Source organism: Camelus dromedarius, chromosome X (assembly GCF_036321535.1).
Source record: "Camelus dromedarius isolate mCamDro1 chromosome X, mCamDro1.pat, whole genome shotgun sequence".
NCBI classification, from domain to species: Eukaryota; Metazoa; Chordata; class Mammalia; order Artiodactyla; family Camelidae; genus Camelus; species Camelus dromedarius.
The window spans coordinates 60,641,497-60,661,301 of NC_087472.1; the positions used below are offsets into that span (position 1 = coordinate 60,641,497).

The 19,805-nt window shown below is 50.0% G+C and overlaps 1 protein-coding gene across 6 annotated transcripts in view; it reads right to left on the bottom strand.

Moving 5' to 3' along the window:
• DLG3 (discs large MAGUK scaffold protein 3) overlaps positions 1-18,692 on the bottom strand; it is a 51,556-nt gene extending 32,864 nt beyond the window's left edge. For 3 of the 6 annotated variants that reach the window (XM_064483075.1, XM_064483074.1, XM_031446444.2), the window contains exons 1-9: positions 18,293-18,684; positions 14,904-14,954; positions 14,363-14,487; positions 13,996-14,165; positions 13,578-13,714; positions 13,089-13,233; positions 12,277-12,436; positions 10,524-10,680; positions 9,987-10,089 (exon numbers count right to left, since the gene is read on the bottom strand). In XM_064483075.1, the coding sequence (XP_064339145.1) occupies positions 9,987-10,089; positions 10,524-10,680; positions 12,277-12,436; positions 13,089-13,233; positions 13,578-13,714; positions 13,996-14,165; positions 14,363-14,487; positions 14,904-14,954; positions 18,293-18,649 (1,405 nt within the window). In that variant the 5' untranslated portion in view covers positions 18,650-18,684. Of the gene's footprint in view, positions 1-9,009; positions 9,114-9,986; positions 10,090-10,523; positions 10,681-11,556; positions 11,930-12,276; positions 12,437-13,088; positions 13,234-13,577; positions 13,715-13,995; positions 14,166-14,362; positions 14,488-14,903; positions 14,955-18,292 lie in introns of those variants that run through there. The other 3 variants (XM_064483076.1, XM_064483077.1, XM_064483078.1) reach the window with 3 other exon arrangements.
• Positions 18,693-19,805: the final 1,113 nt, after the last annotated feature.

Genomic DNA, 19,805 nt, shown 5'->3' on the forward strand with positions numbered 1-19,805 from the left:
AAGATTAACAACAAAGCCTTTAGCTCTTTTAACCCATAAGCCAAAGTATATGTACGAACCACCCCAAGACAAAACACCTCATCCAGAAAACATGAGAATAAAGACAGAATTATACACTTCCTTGCTCTGAAGGTAGCAGTGACTCTTGTTTACAACAATCTTTTTCACTTAACAGAGATGCTGCAACACAGTGACTGAAAGACAACATTTTATGACTAAGCTTCTTAACTTGAATTAATGTAACGGATTTCTATGTTTTACTATGTCAATTGAGAGTCTAGATTCAAATGCTTTTCACAGTAGTCACTTAGACAGGATCACAAATTCTCTGACAATCTTTATTTGGGGTATCAACTGAATCTCTTTTGTGTCAAGTTGCTGTGGAAGGAATCCAGAAAATGGGATCTAGAGACTCTTCTCTGGTTATTTGTCAAAACATCTGTGGTTATTTTTCTGTAACTGGTACTTCCAGAGTAAAATATTATAAAGAACAGAATTAAGAAACCCAAAAATCCAAATCATGAGAGTGTGTGTGTGTGTGTGTGTGTGTAATAAAGGTGGCACTTCAAAACAGCATGGAAAAGATGGATTATCTACTAAATGGTACTGCAGTAATTCCTTCAACATTTGGAGCAAAAAATAAGGTAGTATCCTGCCTTGTATCATAAATAAGGTCCAGGCAGGTTAAGGTTTTAAACACAAAAAGAAAAACATTACATAACTAGAATAAAACTTAGGTGGATATTTATTTTTCTCTTGGGGTAGGAAAGACCCTCCAAAAGCTATGGGCAGAGGCAAGATATACAAAAGAAAGTATTGACAGACTGGACTACATAAAAACATAAAACATCTTGTACATCAAAATAAAATAGCAAACTACAAAATAGGAAAAAAAACCTTACAATGTATATGACAAAGAACTAATATTCTAACTACTTTAAAGGTTTTACATATCAGTAAGAACTGATGAACACACCTCAACAGGGAAATGGGGAAAGGGTATGAACAAGCAATTGGCCAAAAAAAAAAAAAAAAGATCAATGAGCACACATACACACACACACACACACAAATGTTCACTCTTATTCTTAAAAAGAAATACAAATTAAAATATAAATTACATAACATTTTACCTAACAAATTTGCAGAGATTTTTTAAAAAATACTCCATGTTAGCAAGGATTATCAAATATGCACCCATATTGTTGGTGGAGGTGGAGAATTTAGCAAATATATCAAAAGCCTTAAACATGTTCATACCGTTGGGCCCAATAATTCCACTCCAAGGAATTCATTCTGAAGACACAATCACAGATTCACAAAAAGCCTCATATAAGGATATCCATCAAAGTGTTATTTATAAGATCAAAAAATTGCAAACAATCTAAACATCCTCCAATAAGGGAATGGTTACATGAATTGTGGCACATATGTGATGGATATTATTTATTAAAAACTATTTTAATAAGATATTCATGACATAAGTTAAAAGAATGGACATAAAACTTTTTAAATACAATGATCCCAGACTTGAAAGAGATACATACATACTACACATTATATAAAACTTTCAAGGGAAATACACACAAACAACAGTTATTTCTGGAGGTAGTATAACAGTTGATTTTAATTTTTTTTTTTTGCTTTGTACTTTTTGTTACTTTCTAATTTTCTACAAATCTAAATATAACACTTATATATCTAGGAAAATAAAATTTTTAAAAGTATATATGTATATTTCAATTATATATAATATAAAATACAATTTGAGGGAGGTGGGGAGACAGACTTAACACGACAAGCCCAAGGAAAAGCCAGGATACACATACACTAGAAATTCCTCTCCACACTGCTCCTGGCTTACTCATCATTTTCCTCTGAGACTGACCCATTCAACCAGTTGCAGACAAATCCAGTTAAACGTATTATCACTATTAACACCTTGCCATCTTATCCAAGAGTGGACCAAAGAAGGCTTGCCAATGCCTTGCTGAAATCTAAATATACTGCATCTACCATATTTCCCTGATCTATCAATCCAGTAACCCTGTCTATTAAGGTAGTTTGGCAGTCTGACATGATTGTTTGACCTTGGTGAACCAATACTGGTTCCAGTGCTCACCATTTCTTTTTGTGAGAGTTTAACTGAAGATCTGCAAAATTCTCTTTCTCTTTTTTGAAAATCTGAAGAACATGCATGTATCCAGATCCCTAAAGTACATATTTATACAAAATATGTTAATTTCATCAAGGGAAAAAAATCCCCCAAATCTCTAGGGTCTTTGCTTTTTTAAGACATCTAAATTCAGTGAAAAGTAAACAAAGGTCCATCTCAAGAGGATGAAAGCCTTATTACAGGAAAAAAGAGAAGACAAGACCTTTATTAAAGCAAGACTGTTATAAGCTCAAGACTGTGATTAAATAACAGTCTAGGTACAAATAGCAACTTGTAAACTGAATTTATGACACACTTCTACTTATCTAACACAGAGCTTGAGTTAGAAGAAACATGTTGAGATCGTTCTGCACAGTGCCTTCATTTTACAGACCAGAAAACTGAGGTCCAAACAGGTTGACTAGTACAAGATCATTTAGCTACTTAAGGTCAGAACTAGAAGCCAGGGCCTTGGCTACTCCTCCATGATGATCCCCTTTCTTAACATTAAGGGAGCAAAACAGTATTTTCTAAATTTCAGTGACAATGATAGGCCCAAATTATTCTACTTCTCCTATTTCTCTATTTAAAACAATAAAACAAGTACCCTATTTTGGAATATAAGTCGAAAGCTTGAAACAAAGCAACAGTGTAAATATCAGGGTCAAGATTTCAACAAGCAACATGTTAATTTAAAAATAAATCCTAAAAAGCTATAAATAAATAAGAAATAATTCATTCTCATTACTATATATTATTCTAATCATTCTAACCTATCAGGAGAACTGATGTTCTACAGACACCAAAGCTCCTAGGATTTTGCCTCAAGACATCTAACAAGGACAAGAAAGCACCTGTCTAGGTTCAGAATGCTTTGTCAACTCCAGCTCCCATTTCCTTGGGCTACATGGAAGTCAGATAAGGCCAGTGCATGCATGTATATGAAGTTCAGCCCCAGGAGGCAAAACTGAAAAGAAAGCTAACATTTTTTTCTCCTCTAAGTTTTCAAAACAGGGTAGGCCTGAGCGCAGCCACTTTGGGAAAAAGTCTGGCAGTTCCTCAAAAAATGTTAAATGTTGTTACCTTATGACCCAGCAATTCCACTCTTAGGTATACATACCCAAGAGAATTGAAAACATATGACCACACAAAAACTTGCCCATGAAGGTTCAGAGCAGCAGTATTCACAATAGTCAAAAGGTGGAAACAACCCAAAAGTCTATCAACTGAAGAATGGATAAACAAAATGTGGTATAACCAAAGGATGGAATATTATTCAGCCTTAAAAAGGAATGAACTGCAACATGCTACAACATGGATGAACCCTGAAAACACTATGCTAAAAGAAAGAAGCCAGACACAAAAGACTATATTCTATGATTTCATTTACATGAACCAGTCAGAAAAGAAAACTTTATAGAAACAGAAAGTAGATTAGTGGTTGCCTAGGACTAGGGAAGGGGAGGAGTTTGGGGGAAATGGGGAGTGACTGCTTATGGGACAGCATTTCTTTTTGGAGTGAGGAAAATGTTCTAAAATTGATCGTGGTGACAGTTGTGCCACTCTAAACACTCTAAACATTCTTGTACACTTTAAATGGGTAAATTGTATGGTATGTGAATAAGCTATTTTTTGTTGTTGTTGTTTAAAGGTGGGCCCTATCATTTTTATCAGGTCAGCATTCCTGGCTAAAATTATCTACATCCAAGCCTTAAACCCCCTCCAGCCCACAGTGATAAGAGTGAAAGGTAGTCCCTTATCCTCCCGGTTCCCTCTAGTCACCTGAGTAATAACCTAGTTGGCTTGCTCTGGCCTCAAGTCAGTTTGCACACAGCAGAAGCAAATCAGGGGACCAAGCAAAACAAAACCAAATAGCAACAATAAGCACATAAAAAGATGCTCAACATCATTAGCCAGCAGGGAAATGTAAATGAAAACCACAAGGAGAGACCACTTAACTCACCAGAACGGCTAGAATCAAAAAGACTGAATGAAAGAGGGTTGGCGAGGACTCAGAGAAAATTGTAACCCTCACACTGCTGGTTGGAATGTGAAACAGCACAGCCACTATGGAAAACAGCCTGATCACTCCTCAAAAGGTTAAATATACAGTTGCCATATGACCCAGTAGGTATATATAACCAAGAGAAATAAAAACACATGCCCATGCAGAAAACTGCATACAGATGTCCAAAGAGCAGTATTCATAACAGCCAAAATGGTGGAAACAACCCAACTGTCCATCAACTGAGGAGTGGATAAACAAAATGTGGTATCTCCATAATAGAATATTATTCAGCCATAAAAAGAAATGAAGTATTAATACATGGTACAACATGGATGAACCTTGAAAACACTATGTAAAGTGAAGTAGCCAGTCATAAAAGACCATATATTACATGAATCCATATTTATGAAATGTCCAGAACAGGCAAATCTACAGAAGCAGGAAGTAGCTTAGCAGTACTGAGGGGCATGGGAAGGTGGGGAGGCAGTGACAACTAAAGGACTCAGTTTTTTTTTTTTTTTTGAGGTGATGAAAATATTCTAAAATTGGTTGTAGCAACGGTTGCACAACTCTGTGAATATTCTAAACACCACTGAATTGTACCCTTAAATAAGTGAATGGCAAGGATATAAAAAAAGGAACAACAAATACAACTCCATTTCACTTGAAGAAATGGGAAGTGCCTGTTTACTTCATTAACATTCTTAAGCCTACTTAACATTTCTAAGAAGTCAAGCAAACCAACTCTCGTCTTTTGGCTCCTCCTGGGGTTCCCCCCACAATATCATTCCATGGTAGTCTTCCTAAGTCCACTTTCCTTTTGTAGGAGAGGGGGTCTCCCTCAGGCTTCCAGCAGGCCCTCTACCCACAGGTTCCCTTCTTCTTTGGTGCAGGAGTTTATGGTCATCAAGGCTAAAATGCTGGCATTTGGGAGTTGGTTTTACTCCATTTGTTAACACCTGAAGGAAGAGTCTCAGAGCAGTATCTTCCGAGTAGGGAGAGAGGGCTCTCAGCTTCTCTGCTGTGGTGGGAGGTCGTTGTGGTCTATCGGCAAAAGCCCTGGACACGAAGTTCTCAAGAAATCTGACTTCAAATTTTGATTCTGCCCCTACTGGCTGTGTGACCTTGAGGAAGTCACTTAACCTCTCTGATCCTCACTTTCCTCGTCTGTAAAATGGGGCTAACATCACCTATCCTACAGGGATATCATGAAGATTAATGCTTACAAAGACATCTAGAACATAGAGATAATCAATAACTCAATTCAACAAACCATGAGCCAGGCTCTGGACTAGGTGCTGGGGACACAAAGATAAATGCAATATTAGTCGCCTTTAAATTGTTCAGTGTAGAAATGCTGTTAACAGGAATTCATTTTCTTCCTTCTCTACTTTAGCCTTCTTTTAGGATGGCAATAGGAGTTTCATGACTTTTATTCTTTGCCTTGATAAACTTTCACCTCCGCACTCTCAAGAGAGATCTTGCTGATAGGGGGGCAGCTATGTTTACATCCCTCATTCTCAAACAGGGGAGATGGGGTGGTTACTTAAATGCTATGGTGAAAGTATCCCTTTTACGCTTTCAAGTTATTATCAACACTTATCCTTAACTCTTCCAGGCCTTACTTAAAGGTGTTTCCATGGTGAAAAGTGTCCTTATTCAGCACTTTAAAATGAGTATGGAAAACTCTCATTCCTTCTCATTCCCTGTATCCCTAGCCTGTCTGGATTTACATTCCAGTTGAAAAGACTGGTCACAAAGGATCAGTTCCCAGTTTAGCTACCTTAGTGACCAATGTCTGGCTCACCTCCTGATTTGGGGTTCAAATTCTATGCTAAAAACAAAAGCACTTTCCAGAAAAAAAAATACTAGCTCAGTTTATAAAGAGAAGCTGACACAAAGTAACCAGGGGAGAAAAATATAAGAGATAGTTTCTAAATCAAAATGTTATAACATGAAACCTATCCTTTCCTTGGTGGAGCAATTCTACAAGTCACAGAAAAATATTTCTCATTTTAGAATAGATTGGAAAAGAGACTCTGCCAAGAGCCAGTTGTTTAAATTTTCAATTTGAATTTTAAGCAGGATTATACATGACTAAGAACATCATGCTATTTTAGCTAAATAGGTGGGATTGCTGTGTCCCCAACAGTTTGGAGCAATCAGGAGTGAAACCATGAAACAGCATCTCTCACTGTGGTACCTTATCATTTAGCACTCCTATTTCTATTTTAATATTTTCCAAAGCTTCATCATACAAATATTTGCAAAGTACCCGTGCTAGGTACAATACAAAATTTAAATAGACACAGTTGCTATCTTCATTATGGGTTCAACCCATTAAGCAAACCTTGAAAGAATCTTAGAGCTGCCATCTAGCCCCTAAGTGCCCAGGGGAGATACATTAGGAAGCAATTGTCCTACACCTATCACCCTTCCAATATTGTACCCTCTCTATTCATTAAAAAGAGAGGGGTAATGAAAATGTTCTAAAATTGACTGTGATGATGGATGCACAATTCTGTGAACACACTAAAAGCCACTGAATTGTACACCTAAATGGGTGCATTATATGGTATATGAATCATATCTCAATGAAGCCTTTTTAAAAAGGAGAAAAATTGTTCTTATTCTGTTCTAATTAGTCAAAGCTATTTTTTTTAAGCTCTCACACCAAAGGATATCTAGCTAAAGGCTGCACTGGATTGGCAATGGTGCCTCAAGGGCCACCATGGAGATCACTCCAATCTTCCCCTGCAGTTATATCTTTCTTTCCTTCACTCTCTTTCCCTAGTCTCTCTTCTATTATTTCCCCAGTTCCTTTCCTCTTGTTCCTCCACTCCAACTAGATCTCAGGTCTCTCAGGTATTCCCAAGCATGGTTTGTCCCAACTGGTGGACTTCAGGATTCAACTGATTGCTGACCCGCAGCAACTTTCCCTTCATGACCTTAGGCAAATCATGTCCTTGCTCTCCTGTTGCTGTTCTGGTTTGCACAATGAGGGGTTGAACTAAGTGATCCTTTCCAGCTCCCACATTCCATGTTAAAAAAAACAAAAATAATGAACCCCTACTTGGCCAATAACATGCAAAGTCTCCGCCATTTTAGCCAACAGACATATATTTGGATTATTCATTTTGTAAATGCCTATGTGATGCAATCTTCCAAAGAACAGTATTTAACATAATTATAAAATGACCAACATGGAGTCTTTATTTTTAAAAACCATCACTTTATCAAAGAAAATTCAGAGCCCAACACGGAATGCTTTAATAGTCCCTCTGAACCTGTCTCCAAGGGTCAATGTTCAAATGAAAAAAAAAAAGTTTTTGCATGTTGGGGCCCTGTTGGATTTATCAAACCAAAGAAAGAAATGAGACTGGGGTGGCAGAGCCTTAACAACAGTGGTTCAACTAAATCCTAAGAGAAGAAAGGCTTTGTTTGGCAAATGGTAGAGAAACCTAAGACAGCACCTCAACAAACATCATAAACACTCAGAAGTATGCTCAGAGAGCAATGAACACTGCAGGAATCCCTTTACCGTGGACACCTTGCAGCTTTTTATGCAAACCAATTACATTCTCCCAACAAAACTCATAGAAATATGTAGTCACCAGTTTCCAACATACTACCACCAGACAAACTCACACTATTGTTTCCATGTGCCCAACATCAGAGAGCAAAACCGAAAGAAATACATCAATTTCTCCTACACACACACACACACACACACACACACACACACACACAAATATGCAAGAGAAACCATTTTCTTTGCAGAACCTATGTTGTCTAAGTTGTGGCCATAAAACGGATAAATATTGGTTGCTAATAAAAATCAGATGGTTAGCTCTACACTGAAAAGCAAAAAGCACACGCAGGCATCATAAAAACAGTAACCCTAATGGGTGTTTCTTGTCATTAAGCTGGACACCAAACATAGTGAGAAATGACTCCAAGTGTTTGCATCCCTCTTTCCCATGACCTCAGACCAACAAGCTCTCCCGTTTGTCACCTCCTTACACTTGTCCCCATCAAAAGAGCCTAGTGCAGAAGAAGGTAGCAAGCCCCTCTCTTCTTGGCTGGAGGCGCTGAACAAGAGTTTTGGGGGGAGGGCGGAAAGGACAAAGGTAGGCGCTTTCTGCCTCTCACAGCTTTGCAGCAGGGATCCCAGCTTCTCCGCATTCTCATCACGGAACCAGGGCACCTGCCCGGGAGAGGGCCTTTCCGCCACCTGAGTAACCAGCCAGCAGGGCCTAAGTGTCCAAGGAGCCCAGGCGCTGCAGCCCTCGGGGACAAAGGCTGGCCTCACAAAGTGGAGGGGGACGCGAAAGTAGTCGGCAACCGTCGGAAAACTCTTGCAAACAAAAGCGGTGCTGGAGGGGATTGGGGGCTGATAGCCCACCTTGGGGGTACTCAGAGGTCGCTAGGTTCGGGGGATTCAGGCGTGGGGGTGGAGGGGAAGACGTCGAAAATTCCTCCCAGGACTGGGATTAGGGAGCTGCTGGGAGCGTAGCCGCCAGCAGGAAGGAGGCTGAGGGGCGGGCGGAGGCCCGGGGCGAGGAGGGGCAGAGTTCGTGAATGGGGAGAAGTGATGGCAAGAAGGTGAAGGCCCGACGGAGCCCGCGGCGGGAGGGCTCTAGCCCTGCGCGGTGTTCCGGAGGGGCCCTCAAGGAGGGGCTGAGAAGCCGCGCGCCGCCCGGGGCTGGGGACACGCGGCCGAGGGATTCCGGGGAGAGCGCAGAGTTGGGGGCACAGTGGGGGAAAAGAGAGAGTATGAGAACAGAACCGTAGAGAGGCTAGGGGGAACTATGAGGGGGCCTGACCCCCGTCCGCCCCACCTCACCTGGCGCCGGGTCGGAGTCCAGATCTAGGGCTGAGAAAGCGCCAGCTCCAGCCGGCCCCTCCGTCCCGCGCGGGAGACCACGGACACAAAGCGGGGCGCGCGGGAGGAGGGGAGGAGGAGGGGGGAGGAGGAGGGGAGGAGGGGAGGGGGAGGGGAGGGGAGGGAGGAGGAGGAGACGCCTGAGGCGCGCGAGGGGGGAAGGAGGGGCGCCTGCCTCCCTCCGCCTGGGTCAGGGGGCGGGGCGTGCGGCTGGAGGCCGCGCTCGGCCGACCAATAGCCACCCCGCCGGCCGGCTGGCTTGGGCGCGCCATTCCGCAGCTCACCTCGGCACCTGGGCCTTGGCTGGCGTCAGCCAACCAAGTGCTTTCATTTGCATAACCAGCTCCGCCCACACGCCCCAGCCGGGGAACAGCTCCCAGAGAACACAAAGAAGGCCCCCCGTAGGGGGAGGGGGTCCACTTCCGAGTCCCTACCACGAGAGCCGAGCATCACGTTTTCAGCACGTTTATGGGTGTTTCACGGTCACCCTGATGAGTGGAGGGTGGGGGTCACAGCGGTTTGGCCCAAGATCTCCTAAAGAGGTCAGTACTCTTCTCTTTCAGGTCTTTCTAACCGAGAGCTACCCTCCGGCTCCAGGATACACAGTTACGTTTTTCGCCTCTGAGCCCTCGGCCTCCACCCCCCTCCCCCTTTTCCAGTCGCCCCAATCTCTCTCCTTCCTCTCGTGGGCTGCTGCCCACTACTGGCCTAGAGCTGCACTGCAGCCCTGATCACCAGGCTTTGAGCACAGCCTTAACTGATGCTCTCAAGCTGCCCCAACCCGCCCCTGTCCAGTGGAAGACGAGAGAGGAAGAGGTTACTGCACTAAGGTCGAAGGGACCTGGTAAAGTGGCTTTGTTACCCAGGATGGCAAAAAGCCAACAACTAGTATAAGTCTGAACTCCCCACATCATATCGTTCCACCTTTCTTCTCCTACCTTCAGGTCTGTACTGGGCCACAATGGTGACTGACTGGCCAGCCCGTTTCAGAGCAGCTGCAGCCTGCTCATGAGTTGCATTCCTCAGGTTCACACCATTCACCTGTCCAAAGAGAGGAGTTATGAGCCACCCCCAAAGCAAGAAAAGAGTCCTCTGTCATAGCAGTTAGGAGAGGGAGATGGGTTGTCCATCCCTAAATCTACTCCGATGCTTTTCTCAATATCTCATCCTTGCCCCTAAGATGAGACAACATCTATGTATCCAGGTAAAGGATACAACATCTCTAGTGTAATAATTATCTTTGTGGGGCTCAAATGCCAACCACAGTTAAAATTCCAAGAGACATTCATTTCCTCTTTAAGGATAAGTCTCGTCCCTGTCCCTCACTAAGGATATCTGTATAGAGAATATAAGTTTTCTCCAGCTCTTAGCCTTCCCCCATTTCAACAAGCATTCCTTGGAGAAAGCGAGGTCTTCCCTCCTCCCTTTTAAACTGGCACAACTCCCATCCTCCCATCTCGCCTTTGTCTCCTCACCGATAAGATCCGGTCTCCCCTGCGCAGCTCCCCACTCAGGTCAGCTGGGCCTCCTGCCAGGATGAAGGAGACAAAAATGCCTTCTCCATCCTCTCCTCCCACGATGTTGAAGCCCAGGCCTGTGGAGCCCTTGTGCAGGATGATCTTGCGGGGCTCTCTGATAGGAAAGGAGTGGAGAAAGGTCAGGACAAGGTAGGTATAAACTGTGGTCCATGTAAAGTCCAGTGAAGGCCCACATTGCTGTAGGGGGATTTGGGTGCCTAGGTATGATACCCTGTTCCCTTTCTCTCCTGAAACTTGCTTGGCTGCTGTTTTCTGCCAGGTGCCAAGTTTCAGTTCTTCTTCCCTCCCTTCTTCCGGAGGGCTTGGCATCAACTTCCCAGGACAGTCCCCAACTCTCTCAGGTCAACAAACCCCTACCCTGGGCTCTAGAGACCGTATCTCAGAGCCCACTCACTGGTCCTCTTCCTCCCCAGATTCTCCCATCCTACCAACCGGTGTGATGGACCCTGAGCCACAAGAAGGGGAACCAGTTAGGGGCCATGGAATGGCCCTGGGATTGATTGCACTCGCCACCCACAAACTGCGCCTACTTACTTTACACATGCTCCTCTGCAGTCTCAAAATTCCACTCACCAACTATGACCCCTCCTACTTTCCCCAACAACAGATTTAGTCACCAGCTACCACTATGTTCCCTTGCTAGGTGATGTGGGAGACAGAGATAAAGAAATCCCAGGTCCCCAAAAGGAGCTTAGAAGCCTAACCTGAAAGAGGAGACAAGAACAGGAAAACCCCCACCGCCTCTGTAAATGGTCACAGTGCCACCAGGTAAGAGCAGCAGAGGTCCCCGTATATCCATACGACCCGACTCCCAGCACGCACTTGCCCAACCCACTCCCTTTACTTTAAGCATCTTTCATCAGAGGAGCCCCAAGTCCGAGAGACTCTTCCTTTCATGCTCCCAGTCTCGGGTGTGAGGCTCCCTCCCTGAATCCCGGATGCTTCTGCTGAAGCCCTCCTCTCCTCCTACCTGGCATCCCCTCCAGGCCTCAGCGAGCGGAGAGGCCGGGCCCACCTCTGCGAAGCCCTCCTCCAGGCCGAGGCTGAGGCGGAGCCCAAGCCCAGGGCCAAGCCGGAGCCTGAGAACTTGCGTGCCCTCTCCATGGCTCCTCCAGCTCTCCCCCCACAACCGTCCGCCTACCCTTCCGGCTCTACTGCAGCCAGCCCAGCTGCCTCCAGGCCCCACCCCACAGCAAACCTGTCCCCCGGAACCCGGGCCGGCCCGACCAGTTCCACCGCGGGAGCAGCCGCCAGAGTGAGGTGGGGCCATTCCCTGCGAGGCCACCGGCCCGCAGGCCTCCCAGCATCCCGCCAACCCCACCCGCTGAACTGCTTTCTTCTCTAACGTGGCATGATTGCAGCCGCGGGGGCTGCAACTGTTTCCGGGCAGGAAACCCCGACACCTCCACCTCCTCAGATCCCTAAAGGCCCCATCCCACCCTTTCTCTGCACTCTCGGATGGGGGCCACGCACTTGGCACGCCCCCTGATGGTAGAACTTGTCCCTGCAGCCACCTCTGTCCCTCCCTTGGGCCCCAAGGGCTTCAGAGAGGGCCTCAGACCACAGGACAGGAGCGATGAGGGCCTTATCCTCTCCCTTGCCACACTGAGAGGAGGCCTGTGGCCAGCCGGAAACGATTCCTCTCCTCCCCATCCCTAGGTAGGATGAAGGGGAGCAAGGAGGGTCTTACCTGGTGAAGTCCTCCTCAGCCAGCATGTGCCTGGGGATAGGAGAGTAGCGGGCGGGTGGAGCCTGAGGGGGAGCAGGGTAGCTGACCTTGCTCTCCACAGCCCCAAGATAACCCAGGCTGGAATTATGGCTTATGTGGTTGTCAGCCAAGGCAGTAAAAGCTAGAATCAAGAAAGGGAGAGAAAAGTTCCGAGACCACTCCACATTGGTACCCTACCCTACCCCACCCTCACCAAGGACTGTCCCCCACACCCCATCTCACATGCAAAGAGACCAAGGTCTGCTGATTCCTCAGGCCTCTCCTCCCCACTTCCCCCACACCCTGGGTTCCTCCTCCACAGTCCCTTTCTGAATCCTGGGCTCACTCCTGTGAGTCTTAGAAGGAGCTAAAGTCAAGGCAGTCTACAAAGAAAGGCATGACTAGAGGTGTGACTAATAATAATCCCTCACATCTCTATAGCCTAATACAGTTTTCCAAGGGCTTTCTCGTCCATGATCTCATTTGATCCTTGCAGCCGTCCTATGAGGAAGGCAGCACATATATCATTAGCTCCTTTTTGCCAAAGAGGGAACTAAAGACAGGTGAAAGGGACTTGTCCAAGGGCACCCAGCTGTAAGGGACAGAGCTGGGATTTGGACTTAGCTCTCCTGAGCACTAGTCTCTTGTTCTCTCTCTATCTCAATCTCTCTCTCTTTCTCTCTCTCTCTCCCTCCCTCCATCCCTCCCTCTCTCAACAAAGAGTATGAACTTCTTCCCCTCCAGAAACCAGGAAGCAGGGCTTCAGGCCAGGGGCAGGGCAGATGGGTACGTACTGCTGGCGTAGTCAGGGGGTGCATACATGTCGTTGAGGTGGAGGCTGCCTGGCTTGGCCACCTTCAGATAGACCATATCAGATGTGTTCTTCAGTGAGGCCACAGCTTCCTCATGCCTCACATCCTGCAGATTGGTGTTGTTCACCTGGAAGAGAAGAGGCCTTAGGGCTAACACTGGGGTGGAGGGAGAGCCTCTGCAGGGAACACTGAGGGGCACCCTTTCAGTGAAATTCAACAGTGCTCTATCTAACAGAGGCCTAGTGCAGTGCTGTGAGGAGCAGAGACGCAGGAGAGAGGAGTGGGCAGGTGAGGGAGTTCCAGCCATGAACAGAACTAGGGCCTTGCTATCCAGGGACACTCAAGTCAAGTGATGCTCTCGAATCTCCCCATGATGCCTAGTCCCTGAGTGAAGTTTAGGTGGAGGGGGAGGCTGCTAGAGCTCCACCTCCCCATCCAGCCATTCGGGCATCCCCAGGAAGGCTGTCTCACCGCCAGCAACCGGTCCCCAATCTGTAGGCGTCCATCCTTCTGAGCAGCACCTCCCTCAATGATCTTGGTGATGTAGATGCTGTTGTCTCCTGGGATGTGCTGGTTGCCAATGCCCCCAGCGATGCTGAAACCCAGGCCTGGGAGGGGGCCAGCAGGGCGTGGGAGAGGGACACAAGGAGGAGTGAGAGTGCTCAGTCAATCCCAAATGCAACCCCCTAAGCCCAGCCACCCCACTGGCCACACAGGAGCTCCCCCCAGGGATCCCAAACACTTGGCTGCCATCCTGAGGTCAGTCAGGGTGAGACTCGAGGTCAAGAAAGAAGGCTGTGAGTTGGAAGAGGGAGCCAGGCAAGGTATTCCTTTCCAGTGCCCACGGAGCCAACCTCTGGCCAGAGCACAGGAACCCAGAGGGCCGCACCTTTGGGCCCTTTAAGCAAGTTGACCTCCATGATGGTCTCTGGTGGGGGCTGTCGCCTCCGGACCACCAACCGCACCACTGGGCCTGCCTCCTTCAGTGCCTCCACTGCTCGGCTGTGCACCACCTCCGACACGTCCACCTCATTCACCCGCAGCACACAGTCGTTCACCCTTCGGGGGAGACCCAAGAGGCATGACACTGCGCCACCACCCTTCCACCCCCTCTCCCACCTCCCCTTTTCCCCTCTCCCCTTCCCTACTCTCCCCCTCCCCCTCTCAGATCTAATGGAAGGGTCATCCTGGCAGGCAGTCCTCCTCCCCTCCATCCTGCCCCTACCGCCCCCACGCCTGCTTCCAGGCCACCTCACCCCAGCCTCCCGTCCATGGCAGCTGCTCCACCAGGGATGATCTTGGTAATAAAGATGCCAGGGTCATCGGGGACATGGGGATTGTCGATACCACCTGCAATGCTGAAGCCCAGGCCAGAGTTGCCCTGCAGAGAGGAGTGGAGGGGCACAGTCTGCTCGCTCAGAGGGCATGAGGGCCCCACCTACCTCTGTCCCCCAGGGAAGGTTCTCCAGGCCTCAGAAGGGGCCATGCTCGGCAGGCCAGGCCAGGGCACATTCATCAGAAATTTGGCAGATTCCCAGCCTGGGCTAGCCATTCTGGCATGGAGGCCTCAGCGAAGCCATCCCCTCCTCAATTCCCAGGCCTTGGCGAGCAAGGTCAGTTAATATCTGTTAGTCAGTTGATTGATTGATGCAGCAATGCAGCCTCTGAGGGACGCTGTTTCCCCATCCTTTCAGTGCGGGTCCCCCATGAGTCTTGAGACTGAGGTTCAGGGCCCTCCCCTCTTCTGGTTCTAACCCTCCCCTCCCACTTCATCCCCCCCTCCACCGGCAGACTCACCCGCTCAAGGACTATCTCCTCATACTTGAACATGCCATCACTGCCATTCACCTAGGGGAAGACACAGGCAGTTCCTAAAGTGCCTCCCGTCCCCCAAGTCATCTGCCTCCCCGGTCAACCTGCTTGTCCCCTGCTCCTCACAGAGTAGGAGAGCCCAAATTGACCTCTTGGCCACAGATGGGGACAGGCTAACCCCGAGGAGGCCCCCCTCCCCTCACTTCCAGCTGGATCAGGCCAAACACAGCTGCTCATTTCGCCCGGATCAATTGACTGGGACTGAGCCAGCCAGCGGTGCACTCAACAAGAGGCTGGGCTCCGGGGCCTTAGGAGGGCTGCAGGGCTGGCCTCAGGGGGGTGGCAGAAATTGAACATGGCAGGCAAACCATGCGGCATCCATGGGGGCACCCAGAGGGGCCTGCTCCCTTTCTGAACCCCAGCTATCCCTGACTTGGGTCACAGACTTCTACCATGGCAGGGCTGGAAGAACAGAAGCCACCATCTTGTTCAACCTCCCTCATGTGACAGATGGTGCCACTGAAGTCCAGAGAGGACATGGGTTGTGCCTAAGGGCACACTGGGAGTTAGTAGCAAAGCAGGGACTGGAACCTGGATCTCCAGGTGCTCTTTTGATTAAAGCAAGCTGCCAAGGCCACTGATGTTCTGACCACCCATCCCCTCTTCCCCAGCAGAGCTCATGGGAAGAAGGAAGGTTAAACTCCTTCAGAGTACCTCATGAACCTTCATCTTACATCTTCTGTATCCCCAAGACCCCAGTTCCTCAAATGGGCAGAAGGAGTCAAAGTCTGAATCCATTTTCTACACAGGGGTTCTTGATCCCAAACCCTTTGTGTTTCTCAGCAGAAAAGGAACTTGTTGGGAGTCAGAGGCAAAGCCAGGGGTGAAACAGGACCAGAGTGGCAAAGATTCCCCATGAGGGAGAAGCTGATGACCCATGGACTGATTGGCAGCAGAGTCCATAGCCTTCAACATGCAGTAGCTGTGGGAGGAGAAGCCAGGGAAGGGGATGGAAAAAACAGGGTTGGTCTAACCAACCCACAGAGGTGGCCTGCCAGACAGGACATACTTGTGGCCACTGTCAAGTGAAAATGTGATTCTGGGCAGACAAGTAGCACCCGCTTCCTGGCTCTCGCTCTCGTCCCCAGGAATGGAGGCATCCTTTGGCCTCTTTCACCAGATAGCCTGGTGCCCCTCCTCCATTTTTCTCTGGCTGTGTTGCCCCTTTCCTGACCCCTGATCCCCTCCTCTGAAGAGGAAAGCTGGGAAGTCAGGGTGATGGCTCCTCAGCATGCCCTGCTCTCTGCTTCCCCCACTCCCACCTCCACCACACACAGCTTTGGCTTCAAAAAGCAGAGAGGAGGAGAGGAAAGGAGGGCTGGCTAGTCATGCCTCCACCTTTTCTGGGCCTGGCCCCAGGACTTTATGCCCTGCAGCCCTTGGAGTTGGTGGGAGCACTCCAGCTGCAGCCCCACTCTGGTCCCTGATCCCAGGAGAAAGAATCAATGGCTCTTCAGAGCCCCAAAACCAACACAGTTGCCCGAAGTACCATGCAACAGACACACAGGCAAAAGACTCCCATGCAGCTCATGTATGCATCTGGTACACTGTGTGTGCCCAAATGTGCTAGCTGTGCTTCAAGCCCAGCTTCAGCAAGACCCAGTGGCTCCCGGCTCTCACTGGTCCACCCTCCAGCATCCTGCTGCCCCTCGCAGAGAACCTGCTCCCAGAGCCAGGAGCCATCCAGGGATCAGTCCTGGCAAGGAAACCTTGACCAACTTGCCGAGCCTTGGGACTGGCACCCATCTCTCAATTGAGCAGGACAAGCATGAGGGAGTGTTTACAAAGGTAGGGCCCCAGGAAAGAGGAGAAAAGGAGAGAGGGGGATTTGCAGGAGAGGGCAAGGGGCCAAGGCAAGGGACACAGGGAATGGTCAGCATGGATAGACAGAAGGCCAGAACCGAGGACTCCTCTCCCCAGGAAGTCTCCACCTTTTCTTCTGAGTGAGAGCACATCTGATCCCCAGAGGGGGACAGAGGCGGCCAGAACAGTCACCAGCTTGGGGCAGCCAGCACCTGCCCTCCACAGCAAAGCCTCCTCCTCATCTCTCCCTACCCTGGGGGCTGCAGAGCCGAATAACCGGCCCTCCGCCATGCATGCCAGGGACCTGGCTCTGCCGGCCCAGCCTCCATTTTGCTGCTTCTCCCACAGATGCTCCTTCCATTTTCTAAGCTGGCAGTTTAGGCTGGAAGTGGAAGCCGGAGTTGTGCCCAGCACCCAGGGGTTCCCAAGTGGTGCCAAGTCAGGGCTAGGGGGCCAAGTTCTCCCACATCTGGGGGTATCCAAGGGGGACATGCCCCAATGGGGCCAGTCCCTGCACCAGAGCAGCTGCCCCTTGCCTGGCTCCAGGCACCATGCCTGCTTTGAAGCAAAGAAGCTTGCTTCAGTCCCCCCCCACACACACACAGCACACACACACTTCGGAGCTGCTTGGACAAAAGAGTCTGTCCTTCTCAGCAGCCTCGCAGCCTTGCTTGGGACGTGTCTCTCGCCTCCTCCCCCTCCCCTCCCTTGCCTGTCAAGCGCCTCTCACCAGGGACACCACACACACACACATGCACACACACACGCGTGCACACACTTGCAGCCACATACTCACACATATACATGTAGCCACACACACACACAGGCAAACACAGCCCTCCCTGCAGCTTCATCTACAGAGACACCTCCACATTCAGAGAGACATCCCCACATGTCCATGTGCACATTCACACACAAAGGGACTAGGACGGAGAGGGACTCATGGCATCAAGGGATGAAGCTCAGCGAGCTGGGCACATGGGCTCCTCCATATAGATTCACAGGAGCTCCACAGCCTTCCTCCACACACCTCAACATACATACACACACACACACACACACACACACACACACACACACACACACACACACACACACACATATGTCCCCCCTACGCAGAGCACGATGCCCCCTCCTCCCCTCCTGTGGAGACACACACCACACACAGCCCCCGCAGAACCTCCCGCCCCCTGCCAGACACAGAGACACTGCTAAATCCCCCACACTGAGACAAACCCAATCCCCCTACACAGGAAAATGTGCCCCTCCGCCATACCTTCACCTCCTGACACACAGCTCCTCCCAATCCCCTCCAGATGGAGACCCTCCGACAGACACACACAGGGAAGCACAGATTTCCAACAGCCTCTCCTGGCCCAGCTGCAATGCTAGGGCTCAGGGTCTGCTGGCTTGGAACCCCAGGAACCCCTGCTGCACCCCAGGCCTCTAGGCCCCCACTCTCCAGCCCCACTGGGTTGCCCCACTGCCCTCCCCCATCTGCTGGTCCATACCTGCTCATACCAGTCCCGGTTGGTACAGGTGCACTCGGGCCACCAGCTGGGGCCGCTGCCGTTGAGTTTGGGGGTGCTCTTGCCCGGGACTGGCTTAGGGGGCACCGGTCCCACATCCCGGCCGGTGGGGATGAGCTTGGCCTTGGTGCGGGGGGTGGGGGTGGCCCCCGCCTGCGAAGGCAGGGTCTGCGAGCTGTAGCCCCCATAACCGGCGCTGGCTCCATTGCCCCCACCTGGCCCGTAGGGGTCGGGTACCTGCCAGTCCCCGTAGCCCGGAGGCTCGAGGCGCCGCAGGGCGGCCAGGCGGGTCACCTCGTAGCACTCGGGGCACTTACAGCAGTGCTGGTGCTTGTGCATGGCACTGCCCCCCGCGGCCCGGACCCCCCAGCCCACGCCGGTTTCCACGCCGCCGCCGCCGCCGCCGCCGCCGCCGCCGCCGCCGCCGCCGCCGCCGGGCTCCCGGGCACACTCACACTGCTCGGACCAGGAAGGGGGGGGCACCCGTGGGGGCGCCCGGGCAGAGCGGGGCCTGGGGCCGGGCGGGCGTCCCGGGGCCTCTGCCCCCACGCTGCCCCGCACCCACGGCTCCCCCTCCAGCACTGGCGGCTCCGTGTCGCCCGTCGTGGCTCCTGGGCCGAGGCCCAGCGGCAAAGAAGAAGCGGGAGCTTGGGCAGAAGCTAGGAGCTGCGAGGACCGCTCCTGCACTGGTCCCCAGGATGGATCTGAGTGGAGTCAAGAGCATCTCTCCCTGGCTCCCTTCTCAGTTGATTCCAGCCAATCAGCGTGCAGAGTCAGGCAGCGGCAGCGGCAGCGGCAGGAATGCTAAACAGCGGCTCCTTAAAGGAACAGAAGCAGTGGCGCCCCCAGGCTCAGCACCAGCTCCCCAGATATCTGGGCTACCGCCGACCCTAAGGCGGGGGCAGGGGACTTGGGCCATGGGTGAGCTCAGCCCCCAATCTCGTGCCCCCTTATCCCCAATTTCAGCCCGTTCTCCGCCCACTCCACCCCACCCCACTACCAAGAGGGAGTTGCAGGGAGATGCTCAATGGGTCTCCCGGCTTGCTCTGAGCTGGGGCCACCAGAAGTAAAGACTTGAGGCGGCAGAACAGATCGGAGGGACGTTAGAGCAGGGTGAGGGAGGTGATCTCTCCTAACAGGGTACCAAGGAAGAAGGCAGCTTATGAGGTCACACTCTTGTCAGTGCCTCTTCCTCAGAACTATTGTTCTCTCAACCTCTAGGCCCTGGAATGACTGCAACCTCACACTTGACCTGCTTCCATCACTAGTGAGGAATGTCAAACCTAGAACAGGAGGAAAAGAAAGCTCTAAGCTCTTGCCCTGGTGCACAGACTCCTATCTCCTCCACCCGACTACTGCATAGTTATGATGAGGGAAAGAGCTTCAGGATGCCAGGAGAGTAAAGAAAGTCCAGGGCAGGAGGAAAGTTAAGAAGAGATCTGGATAAACAACAAATTTCTACTGTATAGCACAGGAAACTATATCCAATATCTTG